At 35.3% G+C, this 19,291-nt stretch overlaps 1 protein-coding gene across 2 annotated transcripts in view; it reads left to right on the top strand.

The window, feature by feature from the left end:
• Window positions 1–18,525, top strand: part of RRP15 (ribosomal RNA processing 15 homolog) — a 44,746-nt gene extending 26,221 nt beyond the window's left edge. The window contains exon 5 of one of the 2 annotated variants that reach the window (XM_017670088.3): window positions 18,010–18,525. In XM_017670088.3, the coding sequence (XP_017525577.3) occupies window positions 18,010–18,153 (144 nt within the window). In that variant the 3' untranslated portion in view covers window positions 18,154–18,525. Of the gene's footprint in view, window positions 1–8,701; window positions 8,991–18,009 lie in introns of those variants that run through there. The other variant, XM_037014458.2, reaches the window with a different exon arrangement.
• Window positions 18,526–19,291: the final 766 nt, after the last annotated feature.

Here is a 19,291-nt window from a genome sequence, read left to right as displayed (position 1 = left end):
TTGTGAATGGAGTTGTTTTCCTGATTTCTCTTTCTGTTGGTTCATTGTTAGTGTATAGGAAAGCCACAGATTTCTGTGTGTTGATTTTGTATCCTGCAACTTTGCTGTATTCCGATATCAGTTCTAGTAGTTTTGGGGTGGAGTTTTTAGGGTTTTTTATGTACAGTGTCATGTCATCTGCAAATAGTGACAGTTTAACCTCTTCTTTACCAATCTGGATTCCTTGTATTTTTTTGTTTTGTCTGATTGATACTATTTTCTTCACTTTTATTTCCTTGTAGTTTTTGTTTTCCTGGAGTTAACAGTTGCCTCTTTTTTTCATTTGCATAATTTTATATGCACCAAAGTGTTCCCTCACTCTTCAAAAGAACTTTGAAACCCTTCTTAGTACTATTTTCTTCACGGTCATTCTGCTATAGTCTAGACTAGTTGTTTTTTACCTGGTAAAGAACTGTCTTTTTATGATTGCTTTATTACTGCCCTGGGAATTCCCTTTGCCTCTTTCCTATCCAATAGCCTTTTTTTCGTGGACTAAATGTTTTATTTTTCTCTTGGCTTTCTCCCTCATTTTGCTGAGGTGACATTTACCAGTTGCTTTCTGGGAAAGAATATAAGTATCCTCACTTTTTATTGATGTGTCAGTTGGGTATTTATATAGTGGCTGGAGTGGTGATAAATCCACATCCTAATTCCCCAAACCTGTGAATGTACCTTATTTGAAAAAAGGGTCTTTACAGATGTAATTAACTTAAGGATCTTGAGGTGAAGAGATGATCTTGACACACAGTGGAGATTTGACAGGTAGAAGCAGAGGAAGCAAAGTGACCCCAGTGGCAGAAAGAAGTTGCAGTGATACGGCTGCAAGTCAGAGAATTCCAACAGCTGCCAGAACTTATAAGAGGCGAACAGCAGGTTCTCCCCTATAGCCCCAGAGGAAGCAAACCTTGCCAAATTATGAACTGTGAGAGAATAACTTACTGTTGTTTTAAGCCACCCAGTTTGTAGTAATTTATTATGGCATCCATAAGAAACTAATAACAGCATAGATATTCATGTTAGAAATAATTTTCCCTCAGAAATTTGAATTTATTGAAGTTATTGCTCCATTTAATTACAACTGCCTCTTTTTTTTTTTTTTTTTTTGCTAGTGAGAGGTCCTTAGCTATTCTGATTTCTGATTGTTTACCCTTTGGAAGTGTTCAGAATCTTCCCTATTCCTCCTGAGCTAAAATTGTGCTGTTGATTGCTATGAGTGGCTTTTTTTCATTCCTTGTGCTAGATACTTAGTAGACTGTATAACTCTAGTAAGAAGTTCATATTCCTCACTTCCAGACAGTTTGTTTGTTTTGTTTGTTTGATTTAATATCTTAGATTATTTTTGTCTGTTTTTTTTTTTTTTCTGTTAATTGGTTGTTGGGTCTTCTGAATCAATCTTCTGATTTTCCTAACGTTTTTCCTCCAATTTTCTTTCTCAGACTCCATTCTGGAGAGGTTCTCTGATTTCTAGGCCTTATGCTGAATACAAAATAAGTATATAATTTCATGTTCTTAAATTTTGAAGAAACTTTTTGTGCTTCTGTTCTTGGGATCCTAGCATCTGTTCTCTTTGGGGAATCAGTTATAGGGAATCTTAAACATTTTGCCTGTCATTGTCTTAGTCTTTTCTGAGCTCATTTTTTGCTGTTTGTTTCACCCTCAGTCTACAATTGGAGGCCTGCCTTAAGTGCATGATGATCTTCACTGGACATTCATATTTAAGAGTAAATGCCTAGTGCATTGACTGATGTTCCATTTTAAGCCCAGAGCTTGCTGGCTGGTGAGCTAGCTCCGCTATAGAATAATCGCAGAGTTGATTCTTTCATTGAAGAATGCCCAAATGTCAGTTTCTATAGGTCTTTCTTATAGAACCCAACTGTGTACTAAAGAAGAATCCTACAATCTACTGCCTACATAAAGGGGGAAGAACTTGCCACCAACATTCTTGAAGCAGAATATAGGAATCGTTTTTGGGGCTCCAGCATTCAGTATGCTTACTTATATAAGCTCTTTGTGTTAACAAGTGTTCTTGAGCCCAAGACCTCTGGTTTATCTTCAGGCACTAAACTATCTGTTCATGTTAAGGTCAGCTGCCTGCCTCCATAAGCTGGGGAGAGGACCTAGAGGTCTAACTGCTTCATATACAGACTGTCAGCTAATCTTCTATTTTTACCGTAATTTTCATCCCCACCTTCCCCATTGCCTCTAGTTCCTGTGTGTGGATCCACTGTTTCTCACTTAAATAGTAGCTTTATCTTCTATGATTGGTTACCACTACTCTTTCTAGTTTTCATCCCCTTAAGTTTGTTGGCGTATTATATCTACTATTACTTTTCTCTTCTGTATTGTTTTCTTGTGTGTTTATAACTTTTATACCTTTATTTTAGTTTTAGTGGGCTTTCCATAAAAAATTAGAGATAAATGCATGTCTGATATTTAATTAGAAGGCTTCCTTTTTATTTTAAAAGCAAAAAGGTTAATATTATTGTAGCTTCCTATTGCTTTAATGGAATTATTGGTAAGCTTAAGATGATTATAAAGTATTTCACAAACAGTAAGCATCTAAATATTTGATAATGGACATTTTTAATTTTTTGAAGTGAATTATTTGAAGAAGTACTTTTTTATAAACATACTTCCTAAAATTTTAGCCTTATAAGAGGAAAATGTCCACTTGAAGCAGATATGTGCACTTCCTGTATTTCTCTGGGTTTGTGTCTTGTTTGCAAGCAACCTTTCTGATTATCTCTGCTACTTTGAGGATCTTTAGGTATTTAATTTATGCTCTGGCATGTGTGTTTTTACCATGGTTTCCTAGAAAATATAGAGGAAGAACGTGTAAGCTTTTTAAAAAATTTTGTCTTTTTAGAAAATGCAGATTTTTGTTTTTTAATCTGCTAGATAACCAGAATTACTAATTCATTTCTTTACTAGTCACATATCCATGATTTTTAAGTCTGTTTTAAGGGTAATGTTTATTTGTGCACTATACATCTGTAATTTATTTATTTCACTTTATTTATTTTTTACTATTTTTGTGAGCTACAACTTCAACTGTTAAAAGTCTGCTTGTTCCATTTAAAACCATGGTCTTTTTCAAGGGTCGTTGTGCCTAGATTGGAGTAACTTTTTTACATGTTCAGAAAACTGTCTTTCATCCATCAGCTATTTATCAGGATATTTTTAATTCTCAGATCCTGCTGACTTGGATGATATTATTGTCTTTAGAATTTTTATGTTTTCCTTTCCTGATTTTTTTTTGTCATTATTTGTGTAGTAAAGTACTTGGCACTCATGATAGAAAGCATTCTTTAGAGGCAAAAAAGGAGTAATTGCTTTTTAAAGATCATTTTTTAGGGAAAGGGATTTCTAAAACTTGTAAGTCTTATAAAAGATGTCAAATTGTGTATTACATTTTAATCATTAATTATTATAGTTCATTCCTTGGAGCTGAACCTGGGTATTGATAAGTAAAACAAAAGGTACTTGATGGGCTCATTTCAGAAATAATAAATTAACGTTTGTAAATCAAAAGGTCTTTCCTAAAGCTTAGTGCAGTAGTTAGTTATTCCGAGTATTTTTCATCTATAAAAGAGGGGCTGTTGGTTCAGTTACATCTGTAAGGTTTTAGCCTTTTTTCATAGTAACAGTTACACATCTCTTTCATCATGTTGAGCCAAGTCATTTGTACAGAGAAGCTATATCATTTTAATGAATGTAAACATATTATACCTTTGGCATTCACAATGGAATCATCTAGTTTTTCCTTACGGTTTGAAAATTTTTCATATTCAAAACTTACATGCAGAAGGAAGTCATTTGTTGCTGAGTCCACTGCCCAGTAACATCTTCTCAGTTATTGCCCATTGTTTTCTCAATTCACTATCATACCATGTCACAATAAACCTTTTAGATCAAGAGTCAAGACTTGGTTTACTTTTATTTTTACTTTTATTTATTTTTTTGTGAGCTAGAACCATGAAAAGGAACCATATTAGTGGAAGTGAGAAAGCCTAAGAAAAGACTAATTCTTAGCCAAAAAATATAAATTTTGGATAAAGTATTGAATGTCAGTAAGTGGAGATTGGTTCTTTGGCATGAATCAGTCCACCAAATACTTCATATGGAAACAAGAAGAAATCAATTGGAAAATTTTTTTAATTAGTGTTCCAGGTAGTGCAGATTTTGCTTATGAAATTCAAGTTTTACAGTTGGAAAAACAGATGGTGAAAATATTAATAGAAAACATGACTCTCAAGAGGAATGTGCTTCAGAAGAATATAAGAAACTTAACTTCGATATTACAATGTCATAAAGCAAACCTAGTGAAGGCAATAGTTCATCCATTGAACTAACCTCATCTAAAGGCAAAGAAAGGTGCTTTGATTACCTGAAGAAGCATTTTTCATTGTGTATTGTGAATTCATGTGATAGGTGAGGGAACACCAGTGACTGTTATTTCTGAAGTGTTAACCTTCCAGCTAAAGAGTATCATAAAGAAAGTCATAAATTAGAGCAAGTGTTCAGTGCTGTTGAAACAAGTGTATATTGAAACAAAGTCTTTGAAAACATTTAAAGGAAATGAAATGAGCATCAGAGAATGTTAAATCATAATGAATAGATGGTTTCCCTGGTAAAAATCAAAGGGAAAGGAGCCAGTGCATCTCATTTTGATGTCTTTTGAAGGCATGCTTAAGCAGTTGAATAGGAGGAAAAGACCTGCCAATCATTGTGATACTGTAGGGGAGCCTGCCAGTTCTTCAGTATTTCACATTCTTCGTCATTTTCTTGCTTCTCCATTTTCTCTTTTCTCTCTTCTCTTCCTTAGAGGTTGGAATATAAGGTGTTTGCTGATGAGTAAGGATCTGAAAAGGGGAATTCTGAAGAAGTAGGGCTTTTTTTTTTAAGTCTTGGATCTTTTGTTAAAGATTGTGGACTTACTCCTTAGACATTTAGGAGCCAGTTGTAATTTTTCATCAGATAAGTGATCTGATCACATTTGATTATTTTTAAGGAAAAGAAGGCTGAATGTTAGAAAGACTGTTGGAAGACCAACCATTTGGAGGCTGTTGCCATAATCAAAGCTTAATTAGTTCAGGAGAGAACCTGAACTGATGTTGTCTAAGAATGGGGTGGGAATGGGGGCCAAATAGGAAAGAGCAACCATGTTTGAGAGGTGGTTTTGAGGTATGGCTGGATTTGGGACTGACTTCATGTGGAAGGGAGAGGAAGAATGAGGAATTGCTAATGACTCTTGAGGTTTACCACTTGGGAATTTCAGAAATGGTGGCAGCGTTTACAAAATTGAGACTGTACAAGGAGGATCGTGTTGGAGAGAGAGAGACTTTAAGAGCCCATTGTCTGCTGCCGTTGCAGTCAGAAATAAGGATGACAGTAGAGATCAGGTTAAAAACACCAAGTATAGGGAGAGGCACTTGGCAAATGCAGGAAACATGACCCAAAGGAGTAGGCGACCAGAAAAGCAGCCTGTGTTGAGGCCACTTGTTGCAGGAGCTGATGAGTCCCATGTTTCTGTAGGGTCTGTCAAACCTTAAGAGCAGTTTACCTGTTACCCTGTCAGGGAAGGTAGATAATATATTTTAGAGAGTTTTTCACATGATTAAATTTAAATGTTAGTACTTTTAAAGAATTAACTGTCAGTTATTTGGAGGAAATTCTATAGTCTAGATCCTGTAAATTCCTCGTTTGGGCCAAGCAAATGAAGGACCACACTAACATGTGACAAGGTGCATGGACTGACATCTTGCTTTCGACCCTAATTGATTTTTTAAAGATTAAATCTTATTTATAACAGTTTAAGGAAGTAACAAAAAAACTGTATTTTGTATAAGAAAGTTTTCATTAACGATTTAAGTTTTAATCCTTAAAGGAACAGTACTTTCCTTCCTCCATTTAGAACACGTACATAACAAGAGTGATTTATTTTCCTAATATGTTGAATGATCAAGATTTTAACAATGTAGAACCATCAAGTTTTTTTCTCAGCCTTTCAAAATTGTGATTATTCTTTTTGCTCTTTTCTTGAAAAGTTGACTAAAAGTCCAACCAGATTTCTTGGAATTTAATTTTCTGTTTCCTTAAAGGTGTAACTAAAAGCAAGTATGATGCATTTTAAATCTGTCTCAAAGGAGAATATATCTGCTACTGTTAGGAAGCCATTGACTGTATGTTACTTATACTCTTGAATTACAGACTTTCTGCAAGGTCTTCACTTATTTTAAATTGCCAATGCGTCAGCATCAGTTTTTGTTTTGTTGTAATGAAACAACAATAATTTCACATAAAGGAAAATTGCTAGTTTCTGGAAGAAAGTACTTTCTTTAGTGATTACAAGGCAACAAATTTAAGTAAAAATCCCTAGGGAAAAAACTAGAAGAGACTGGGGTTTGTTTTTGTTCCTCTTTTTGCTTTTTTTTTTAAATTTTCTGATTTTCTGGTATGAACACTTAACGTGTCAAACAGAGATAAGTTAGGGGGGCTCAGTTGCTCACACATTCTCATAAGTGTAATTTCTTTATAGCTAGGTACTTAGTGGTGGGAATGCTTTTGAAATACCTGGCTTCTTTGGTATCTTAGTAACTTTGACCTGGACTCCCCATTGCTAAAATGCTTTTAAAACTGTACATTCCTTTTAGTTCAAAGTTCATCTAACATCCTGCTCCCAAAGGAAGAAGCCTAAGAATGGAGGGACACCTCACACAGGTCCCTAGGGGAACCCCCAGCAATTTTCAGGACTTAGTTTTTATTTTTAGATGGAGTTGGAAGAATGGAAGGTGGGAAAAGGGGTGGAGAAAGATACTGTCCTTAAACTGCCCCTGCATTGCATGGCAACAGTGTTCTGCTCTCACATAAAAGCTGCTCTGACAGGAATGTGTGGAACGCTAACTTTGTAAATAATTCAGCTTAATATTTGTTTACTGAAAATGCCTAAATAGATTAGAGTTTAGACAAAAGAGAGACTAAGTTTGAAATGAGCATGATTGTACACATTGTTGTTGATGGGAACAGTTTAAAACTAGTGTCTCATTGTATTCACTTCTTTTAAAATATGTTGTTTCATTTTAATGTAGGGTGGTTTCTGATTCACTTCTTTTAAAATATGTTGTTTCATTTTAATGTAGGGTGGTTTCTGATTCACTTCTTTTAAAATATGTTGTTTCATTTTAATGTAGGGTGGTTTCTGATTTGAACAGCAGTTGTAATCAAAGTGATCTTCTCTTTGGCAGTGTGGTACATGCAGCATTTTGACATGGGGGAAATAAGGGTGTAAGAGAAGGATAAGAACTAATTATGGAGCTGCTTTAGAAATACTTAGTTACTGTTAAGATAAAAACTAATAATGGCCCCATACATCTTCTGGCCCTATTTGAAGAAATATTCTATATGGAGTTGCTGAAGTGGCTCTGTGTATAGGATCGTCATCAGTGAGGTAGGTTGAGGCTCTTTTTTTTAATTGTCCTGCACAAGTGAGTCTTGTACCGTGTGTTTGCACTTAAGGTGCATTTTTAAAAATCAAAAGAATATTTTATGGTCTCTAGCTAAACTTCATCATTTTGAGTTTTAGGCAGTTGAGAATGTTTTGGGGGATGTGCGATACATTATTACATAGTGACAGAGGCCACAGACTCTAAAACCAGACTGCCTGGGTGCAGAACACTTGGTCTGCCATTTACTGCACATGAGTTACTTACCCACACCAGGCCTAAGGTTTCTAACTTGTTTAGGATGATCATTCTAGTAGTAATAGCCATGACATAGCAATACTGTGAGAGTAAAGTGAGCTAGTATACGTAAAATACTTAGAACAGTGCTTTGCATATAGTAAGTGCCATAAAAATGTTTGCAGTTATTTTTATTTTTTGTTAGATGTCATTATTAGAATGAGTTCCTTATATTTAGTTCTTTTTTTTTTCCCTAACAGATAATAGTTAGGATGAATCTGAAGTTGGAAACCTATTTGAGAGGAAAATTGTTATTACTTCTGAACTGTTGGATAACCCAAAAAGTATCCCGTAATCTAAAATTAGGTTTAGATTTGGAAATCCTCATTTTAGGTGTGTCTGGTCCAGTAATGCATAATTCTTACACAGTAAGAAAACTGTTTTTTGAGGACCTAGAAATTCATCCACTCTCTTATTTCCCATTTCACAGTGTGGTTGAACTATGTTACTTAAAAGATTCTGCTTTCCACAGGAAGTTTGGTTTCTAAATGGGTACTTTCATACTGTTTGAATGCTCTCATCTTTGTGAATAGTATACAGAATATCAGTAGAAGATTACAGATCTCCCCAGTTGGGGTTTCTGTGGAAACACGGTGATTCAGAGCATCAGTTAATAGGGATAGTGGAGGAAGGACAAGGAGGGGGCTTATTATTGTTTGCATTGTGCCAGGGTACTGTGGAAGGTGTTCTTAGATAAAGTACCATAACTCCAGTTTTAGAGGTGAGAACCCCAGTCAGGAAGATTTAGGTGTCTTGCCCCTGGTCACACAATAGTAATTTGTAGAATCTGGATTAAAACCCAGTCTGCATTACTCCAAAACCCTGTTTCAGCCCCTACTGCCTGCTGCCTAAAAACTATCTGACATACTTGATTAGAAGCATAACAGAAAACTCTCTCCCTTCTCTCAACCTACATGAGCCAGAAGAAACAGGGCTGCCTAATGAATGGCCGTGTCACGTACCCAGACCGGGAAGGTGAGGAGGCGGCTCACACGTCTGGGATCCCCTGGGTCTCGCATCCTTTTCTTTGGATGTGTAGCAGCACATGGAAATTAATACAATTTAAAATCTCATTTCTCAAAACTTCTAAGGAAGTAAGATAAAGTCATACCATAGTAAAACTTCTCAGAAATATGAAACTCATTAAATTCATTTGGAACATTCTTTGTAAATTCATCGTTAGAGTTGCTTGCTATTCATTTATCAAAGAATTAAAAATTACTGGAAATCAAATGCATCTTGTATTTAATCACTGTTGGCCTAAGAAAATTTTTATAATATTTTTGTTTTTTTTTTCAGTTCTGTGAACATTTTCACACAGGAAGGGAGTATGGACCAGTGTTCTGTCACCTAGGTTCTGTTGTTGTTAATACTTGTTCACATGTTTGCTTTTTAGAGCTATCTGCCTACCATCCATCTAGTTTGTGTTTGTTTGTTTGGGGTGGTTATTTGAAGGTAATACCCACATTGTCCCAGAGATTTCTTTAATGAAAAGAAAATGCTTTATTGAGATCAGTTCACATACCATAAAAGTCTAAGGATCATTTAACTTTGAGAACCAGAGTGGATGAATTTCTAGGTACTCAATTCTGGTTCTCAAAGTTATAAATGATCCTTGATCCTTAGAATTTTATGGTATGTGAACTGATCTCAAAGTTATAAACACACTGTCCCAGAGATTTCTTTAATGAAAAGAAAATGCTTTATTGAGATCAGTTCACATACCATAAAATTCTAAGGATCATTTATAACTTTGAGAACCAGGTTCATACCTTACATTTGGGTGTGTCTTGGTCTCTTTATTCTAGTCCAGCCCCTTGCCCCTCCACAACCCCACCCCCCTCAGTTGGTTTTTTTTTTAAGACTATAAAGAGATAAACTGGTTTTCTTGAAGAATGAATCCAGGTTTTGAATTTGTCTGATTGTTTCATAATGCCTTTTGATTTGTTCCTTTGTGCCTTTTTCCTGTAAGCTAGACTTAAGGACTAAAGGTTAGAATTTAGGTCAAACTTTTTTGGTGTAACTTCATCATAGGTCTAATAACTAAGGTGCTATGTACCTGTTAACATCACCTAAGGAGACACATTGTAGGATGTCCCATATTAGTGATGGTAGTGATGATACTACTTTTATTGACTGAGTCACTATATAAAGAGCCCTGCCCAGTGCTTTGGGCAGAGGCAGATACGGAGGATTACAGACCTGCAGACTGTTGGATGCAGACATGATTTTAGTGCTTGAACTACTGCTGGGTAATAAACGTTTTTACCCCAAGGATATTCCACTGTCATTCCTCGATCTCACTGAAACCGTAGTGGACTTGTCTGGGACTGAAACCCTTAGGCAAGACACTTACTAACAATTCCTATGAGAACATAAACAATGAGGGAAGTCAGAGTTGCATGAGTGTTTCCTACAACTTAATTCTGTAGAACTAGATGCATTACTAGCCAGTTAGAATAGAAATCACCAAATAGAACCTCTGAGCAAAGACTCTTAATTCGTGAATATAGTTAAAATCAAAGGCAGAAGATTAAATAAAAACAGGAGCAATGCAGTGGATGAAAACAAATGCATCAAAGAAGCATGTTTTTCAGGAGTATTAGGCCTGAATTCTTGGAAAGCTGGACAGAACTAGGTTTTCTTAGAGAACTCCATATATTTAACAGGTGCTTAGACCATAATTTAAGGTGCCATAATTTCAGCATCTTGATCTTTTTTCATAAGAAATCGTATCTTACTAAACCAGTTCTCCAGGTTGCTTGGGTCTTATAAATAACACATCTGAATTTGTAAATTACACAAGAAATCTGGAAACAGATACTTACAGATAGTTAACAAAAACAGCCCAAGTGGGCTTGCTGCCTAGAATACCACCCTAGTAAAATGGTTCAAGTGAACTAAAACTTTACTCTTTTCTTTCATGTAAAGTTCATGAAGGATGGAGAAGGCAAAAGTTGGTCAAGCCAATTAGGAAATGCTTATTAAGAATTCTTTGAGAATCAGAGAAAAGTTTATATTGATGTGGGATTTTCCATATAATCTTCAATCTGTGGGTTCTTTACTGGGATTCTTATACTCCCACTTTGAAAATATTCCATCCTTTATGATTAGTAGGGTGTTTATAATGTCTTACATGATTAGAAAGTCGTTTATCTTATTCAAATCCTAAAGATTTGGGGTTGTATTTCACTTCCATTAATTTCTACTAGAACATTTGTCATAAAAGGGATTTCCCATACATCCTTCAGTTCATAGTCACAACTTTCAGATAGGCTTTAATCAGTTGTAGGGGATGTAAATAGCTTACTAAGAATTTGCAACAACAGAGGTATTAAGATGAATTTAGTTCATGTTAAGAACCTTTTTTAATTAGGTGAAACTAAATTAAAATAAAAACTGACCATTTTCTTGAATGCTAAATATAGATGTGATTATACTGTTTATTTTTTTAGGATTCAACTTTAATTTTTCCCCTTCAAAATTGAAATGAGGTTAAGCTTACAATTATTTGGTATTAGACTAATGAATAATTCCAAACCTCTGTTTTATTTTCTTTTCAAGAGCTGCCAGTGTATGTTTGAGCCTTGAAATGGAAGCTGATTAACATTTTTAAGGGTTGTCTTAATTTTCAGAATCGACACAGACTGCTTCTGTGTATGATCTTGATTAAATGTTTGTGTAAAACCAGACCAGTGAGGGTGGGGACTGTTTTGTTTCTTTGCATCATGTGGTTTTCATTAAATTTTTGCATTTAATCAGTTTCACTTTTATTTGATGTAGGCACAGAGAGTTATCTAGCAGGTTGCTTCAGGTCCTTGAAGCAGTGCTGTCTTTCAGTAACCGTGATGCCCTTCATAAGATGCTCAGTTTTGATCATTCCGGTGTGTACTTAGATTTCAACACAAGTTCCATCTGTTGGCGTTAAATAGCTGTGCATAATATGCTTAGTTGGGTTGTTAACTATATCTTACAGGATGCAGTTAACCAAAATATATATGCCAAGGTTAAGAAGTTGGGAAGTATCTTTAATTTCTTTCTCAAATCCTGGGCCTCTAAAGTTTCTGATTTGCAGTGTTGTAGTCACTGGTTAACTATGATTCCAATTCAGAACTCTTTTCTTTCATGTAAAAATAATACGTCCAATGTTGCCACTACTTCTATTTTACAAACAAAAACCCCTTAATTCTCATGATATCTTAACATTTATTGAAATTTATTTAGGCATCACCTTAGGCAAGTTTTTCCAGTGAATTAGGCAATTGGAATTTGCCTTTCTCCTTTTTTTATAGCAGTTCCTGGTGCACCTTTCTTTGTGGCTGCGCTGTGTATTTGGGAAGATTTATCCTTAATGGCAAATCATCTTTATGGAAAAGATGCAGTAAGTTGAAATTATGTAAATGCGTAGGGTAATACAGTTGCCCAAGATATAGCCAATATCTTAAACATTCAGTTGTTTTCAGTGTATTTTAGTACCCATTCTACTGTGTAATTTATTATAACAGGTGATACAGTAGTATATTGTGTTTTTATGTTTTAAGCAGTGTAGTATTTTGGAAAGAACTTGGGCTTTGGAATCAAACAGATCTGGGTTTGAATATTGATTCAGCCATTTATTAACTCTGAACTTGAGTAAGTTGCTTCGCTTCTTTGAGCCTTTCTTTCTTTGAGATGAGAAAGACGATTGCTGTCTAGAAGTCTTAAGAGAATTCAAAGTAATGCAATAGTATGCAAAGTGTCTGCCTCCATAGTATATAATTCATATCTTTAACTTTTTTTCATTGAATATGTTAGGAAAGCAGAATCATGGTTAATAAAACCAGAGTTTCTTGGAGATTTTTTGGGGAGATTTGGAGGAGGCTTGCAAAAACTTAGGATTTGTTAGAATGGTTGAGGAATTGTTTTTCTCCTTTCTTGCTGTCCTGTTTTTTCCTTTTTAAATTAGTTTCTACTTGTGCATGTAGCTTAAAAGGCCACTATTTGCCGGAAGGTTTATTATAAGATAAGCAGTTTTCTGCCCTATTCTGCCCACCCTCCATAGTTCCTTCCCCTGGCAACCACCTTTTACTCCTTTAGTCAGTTCTGTTGTCATTTATCCATCTCTATATTCCTTACTAATATGCACATAGTTGTATCTTTTGATTCATCAATTTGAGGTGTTATCTGTTGGCTCTTATGGCAGGCAAAGATTTCAGTCTTTTACACAGTCTATTTCTTCTCCCCTGTCTTCTCAATAGAGTTTATGCTTTTTTCTTAAATCAGTATTCAACATTTACTGTTAGGCCTATACAAGTATTTACAGCTGAAATTTGTAATATTCCTTACTTACATTTCCTGTTTGTTTTTCCTAATAATTGCCTTGATTTTATATTTAACTTTCTTAGGTTATGTAGTTTTTCAAACTAATTACCTCAGGTAATATCAATTATAATTATTTTCTTTGAGACAGTCTTTCTTGGAATCCTCCATTCTCCTTTCTCTGGGATGATCGCTCTCTCGGGCTGCTTCACAGTTGTTATCCTGGGATTTAAATTTCTTGTGATCCTTGGAATTTCTCCTCGATTGGATTCCCTTTTCCTGGATCTTGTATCTTCTTTCTTGGTTTACTCCCCTGTTTTGGTAAAACACATTGTCCAGAGATTTGTCAGGTAGAAGTGCTGGCACTATGGCAGATGGCACGGTGATGACAGCCTCCAGCACGCCTTCCTCTGAAGTCACACTGCTCCAGGCTGTCCTTTCTGATGTGTATTTACCGTTCCTGAATCTCCATCCAACTCTCATCTTGGAGATGCCCTTCTCTTTCCTGTGGTGGATCTCAATTATTATTTCTGTGCTGTGTCATTTGCTTTCTGATCTATTTTACCTTTTGGGGGAGGACATTCTCAGTAGTTGTCTGAGAAAGGCTTAATTGGAAGTGAGCTTTTGGGTAACTCGTTTATCTGAAAGTGCCTCTGTTCTGTCCTCACACTTCAGTAGCTGTGTGTCTGGGTATGGAGTTTTGAAGTTTGAAAACCTATTTTCCTTCAGCATTTGACAGCATTTTCTGTTGTTTTTTTGCTTCCAGGGTTGCTAAGGAAAAGCTGAAATTGATTCTGATTCCTTACATCTATGTATGTGACTTGTTTTCTTTATGGAAGTATATACGCTGTTCTTTTAGTACCCATTGTTCTGAAATTTTATATTATGTCTTTGATGTGGTATTTTTCTTTTGCATTTTAGACATTTAAATAAGAAGGCTTTTTTTTTTAATGGAAATGTTTCCTTCATTTTGGGGAGATTTTCTTAAAGTATTTCATTGATTTTTCTCCCTTACGTTTTTGCACTTCCTTATCTGTAGAACTGTTACTTGTATGTTGAAGTTCCTGGATTGGTCCTCCAATTATCTTTTTCTTCTTTCTATCACTTTTTCCTTTTTACTGTTTTTCTGGGTGATTCCCTTAGCTTTATCTTTTCACCCTAATACTGATTTTTTTTTATTTCTGCCATCATGTTTTTAATTTCGAGCTGTTATTATCTTAATGTTTCTTTTTAAATAGCAACAATTCTATTTCTCTGGATGCAATATAATCTCCTAAATCTTTAAAGATAGTAATGGTAATTTCCCCTAAATTCTCTTCTCTTTAAATAGTTTTTTTTTCTTACAAGTTGCTTTTTAAAAAAGTTTTGTGTTTCTTTGTTATTTTCTGTCTTCTTTCTGATGAACCTTAGTTGTCTGTACATGATTAGAACAAATAATCCTAAAAAGGTAATTGGAAGCTCTGAACATATGGATGTCATCCACATGACGTGAACTTTATTGTGGCATCCTTTTGGTGGGTTATTTATTAGCAGCTGGTCATATTTTCTATAGTGTTTCTCATCTGCCTGCCCGAAGGAAAAAAGTCTGCCTCCCAGCGTTCTGGGAGCCCAGTGTGAGAGGAGGGCTGGACTTGGTGTGTGTGTTTAACTTAATCCCCTGTCCTGGGTACTGTACCTGCGCTGTCTACTTCTCCAGAGGTTAAACCCCGTCTTCTGCTGAGGCAGTGTGCAATGGGGAGTGGATCTAAAGAGCTAATTGTTTCTCAGCATAACTCACCCCGTTCTCTTTGTTTTGGTTCTTCCATTCCTACCCATACTTCCAGAAGTACCCAGTACTGTCACTTCCTGGGGGTTTGAGGTTGTTTGTTTGTTTGTTTGTTTATTTCGGAGATGCTGCAGTGTACATTCGGTTGGTTGTCCAGCTTGACAGCTGCAGTCTTACCATTCATCTCTCTTGGATCTGCCAAGACCATTTCTTTCCGTCTCTGCTTCCACCTTCAGCAGTTGTGTGGCTGTTGTCTCTTTGGATCTTGTCCTTTTATATTCTATCTTTAAAAGAACAAATCACTTTTCTCCTGTTTTGTTGAGTTTTGCAATTGAGCAAGACTATTTGTTTACATTCAAACAGCTTCCTTAGCACAGTTTGCCTTTTCTTGCTGCGTGTTTCTTCAGCAAGTGTAGGCATTAGAAATAAGAGTTACCCTTAACTCCTTAAGGACAGTGTTCTTTCTCAAGCTGTCATCTTGACAGGTATTATGGAAAACAACCCGTTTTAAAGTATTCTAACCCACACTTGTTTGTTCGAAATTTTCTCTTCCTGTTTTTTCTCCATATATTGTTGCTTCACAGTGTAAAAACACCACTGTAATGTTAGCATGAATGATGGTAGTTTATAAGGCATCCAGTACTGTGTCTAATTGGATTCTAAGATCTAAAATCTCTTCTCTCTTAGTTGTAAAGTGTACTTGATCTTATAATAGTAACTGAAACTGCCACACACAAAATTTTTTTTTTATACATGGGTGCTTCTCAGGCTTTATCAAGCATCAGAAGTGCTGGATGGCTTATTAAAACGGATCGCCGAGCTCTACCCCCAGAGTGTCTGATTCCGTAGGTCTGGAATCGGGCCCCACATTTTTAATTTCTAACAAGTGATGCTGATGCTAATACTGCTGATCTGTGGACCCCACTTTGAGAATCACTGGCATGGACTGTATTGATGGCTGAAAAAATGAATGCTACCACCAAAATCCCCCCCAAAACTTTACTTTATCATTGTTCTTCAGATCAGACAATTGAAAGACCCTTTGACTTTATTCCATTTTTGCTCTCTTTGCCTAAAATAGTGGTTTACATATTGTCTTTCAGGACAAGCATTTCAGACAATTGGTCTCGACATTTTAATTACTGAATCCTTTCCTTTGGTCACTATTCTTCCTGTCTTTCTGAGCTGCCTGTTTCAGGTTTTGCCCCTATTTGTTCCTTTCTTTCCTTCCTCCTTTCTTCTGGTACCCACAGCTTTCTGGGTGCTACCCAGTGGAGGAGTAACTCAGAGTCCAGCACAAGTTGGCTGTCAGGGTGAGCTCTTAGGTGAAAACAGTCCACATGGACATCAGTCATGCGCAATTGCCTGCTCTTGGCTGGGTAGCATGTTAATAGCAAGTGGTGTGTAGTTGTCTGAACATGGAGGCTTACCATTGAGACTATGCATATTCACATGTAAACATGAATATTAATGTCAGGATAAGTCTTTACTAGTCAGTGATTTCCATATGGCCATACCAGGAAGCATATACTTTTTGGAATTTAATTGAAAGCTTTGAATGATTAACTTGACAGGAGAAGTTATAATACTGCTTCTAAGTGGATCTCTGTTCTTTGGGAATAGCTACTTTCCTTATTTAAGGTGAGGATATGGGCAAAGAAAACTTGGGTTGAACTAGGGAAAAAGGACTTTTATCCAGTTAGGTAGTTTGACCTAACAGAAGCAGGCATCATTTTAGGAATCTAGGTTTGATTGCTGTTGGAGAAATGAGGGATGGAAAGGTGTTAGCTTGGCCTGTAAGGAGATTTACATACCTTCCTACTTTGTTATTTTCTTATCAGTGTGGCATGAGAAGCACTGGAACTGTTTTTCAGTTGGTTTTTACTAGCATGGGTGTTTTTTGTTTGTTTCTTTATGCTTATTAAATTATAGTACCAAGTGTGCTATTTGATTTACCAAAGCTCAGTTCTAAAAATTTTGCTTACATTTATATACTGTACAGTTCTCAGCTTTAGGCACAAGCTCTGCTGGATTCTTTGATCCCAATAAGGTGAATAAACCCGTAGGACATTTTTCCTTTTGTAATATTGTCCTATTTTTCTAAATGGAGCAATTGTTTCAGAGCTGTTATTTTTCTTTTAATAAAAGGTGGCTTTCGCAGAATTAGATAAGTAATCTCTCATAACCCAGCAAATGTCTTAAATATCTTTTCTTTTAGAAATCGCTTTTTATATAGTTAATAGCACTGTAAAGATGATACTGTTTTCTAACCAAAGGTCGTGGCTTCTTGCATATGTAGAGATTTTTCCAACATTGTGTATTTCTATGAATGGAGTAAGTAGAAAAGCCTATAGACTGTTAGTTCCATGAAGACATGGACTTTGTTTTATTTATCACTTCATTTCCAATACTAAGAGCAGTGCTTGATAAACAATTCTTAGTAAATATTTGTGGAATAAAGGAAAGAAATATCAAAGCTTAGTTCTGCATGTATTGTATTACTTACTTAATACCACAAGGTGGTACTGTTGTACCATGAAATGACAGGCTCTTGTATGGTCCTAGGTAAATCCAATGAATAAACGAAATGAATTGACTACATATTATGTTTATTGCTGCTTGAATAATCTATAATTTCAGCATGTCTTTCGATAATGTGATTGGATAGGCAGTGAGATCATAACCTAAATAAAGAATATTTGGCTCACATTTTTATCAAATGTTAAATAAGATTACATCTATAAAAGCCTAACGTACTAGCTTAGTTTCCTTTATTCTCCTTTAATTCATTTTAGGTTAAAAGCCTTTGTTAAATTTCTATTTGTGTTAAGATAATTTGCCTAAAGTTTTCTACTAAATTGTCACTGAATGTTAAAAGATATTGTCTCTTTTATCAGAAGATTTAAAAAATTGTTAACAAATGTAGATTTTACTACATTCTCCTGCCCACCTGCAGAAAATACGTGTATTTTTTCTGTGGGGTTAAAATATTTTATTAACATATAGCTCTATCACATTTGTACATATATGGTCATAGTATGTAAATAAAGTCAATCTAATTTGTCTTGGTTTTGCTTAGTTGTAAAACTAAGCATTGACAGATTTGTTTTGTAATTTTCTTATGACTAAATTGCTTTTTAAATACTTTGATTCTGTAATTGTCCTCAGACTAAAGTAGAATCAAAAGACAGCCCAGGTTGGACTATCCTACGTGATGATTTCATGATGGGGGCGTCCATGAAAGACTGGGACAAAGAAAGTGATGGAACGGACCTCCGCAGGCCAGGATCTGGAAGGGACTCTGACACATGACTCTATGTGATTGGAAACACAATGGACAAGCATTTTAATTTTCCTAGAAAAATACTTCATGCTGTGAAAGTTGGGGAATTAAAAGGATACTGTTTGTAAAAAAAAAGCCAAAAGACTTACTATTACCAATTTTAATGTTTCCTTTTTTTATGTCAAATTTTGTTAAAATTGCATTTTTAAAACCTTGTATAATTTTAAGCATTGTTCCTTAGAACACTTGTAAAAAGAAATATTTCTACTTGGTCAGAGAGAGATACACATTTTTCCAGGATCATTTTATGCTTGCGTATTGGTCATGGATATTGGTGTTCTGTTTCAGTGTTAACCAGTATTTCTAGAAATGTAATAAATAATCTTCATGATTAAAATGAACCACTTGAAGTTAATATTTTTCAGCCTTCGGACACCTATGTAATTATAGTTTGGGGGAGGAAGGTCATTGTTTGTTTTGATGAGCAACTGAGAAAACCTATGTAGTAAAATTTAAAATGCTAGTTTTTTTGGGTTTAGATGATTATATTTTTCAATATTCTGACAAATATGATTTAAGAAATATACCAAGTCTCTACTCTTATATTTTATTTCCTTTTATATGTTAAGTTATATAACACACACACGTACACACACACATACACACACATAAATAATGACTTAAATTTATTTTAAGTGTTAGGTTATTAGTTTTGTATGAGATTTACTGAGATGGATATTCTCATGTTGAACTTATACAAGGAAGCATACTTTCTTAGGAAGCATATTTGATATGTCTTAGTCCTTTTTTCCCTCTGAATATTTGAATTAGATTCTCTTTTACGGTCTGACTGGCCAGTGAAATGGTGGAGTTGGAGAACAGGTAGTCAGCGTCAGGGTGCTGCATCTGATTTGAGTGTTGCCTTCAAAATTATTAAATTGGGTGACTTTTGTTATCTAGTTGTTAAAAAGGGAAGAGAAAGTGAGAGTGCTTTAATAACATTCCAAAATTTCTGTGTAACTGGGCCTAAGATCTAAAGTCTGTAGGGGAATTATTTAACAAATATGACCTGTTCTTTTTTAAAGACAGATCCATTCCTTTCTCCATCTTTCCATAATAAAAATAGTTCCCTCCTACTACCCAATTACACGTATTTTCATCTGTTAT

The sequence above is a fragment of the Manis javanica genome, chromosome 14 (genome assembly GCF_040802235.1).
Source record: "Manis javanica isolate MJ-LG chromosome 14, MJ_LKY, whole genome shotgun sequence".
In the NCBI taxonomy this organism is placed as follows: domain Eukaryota; kingdom Metazoa; phylum Chordata; class Mammalia; order Pholidota; family Manidae; genus Manis; species Manis javanica.
The sequence above is the reverse complement of the archived record's forward strand: the minus strand, read 5'-3'. Positions and strand labels throughout refer to the sequence as shown.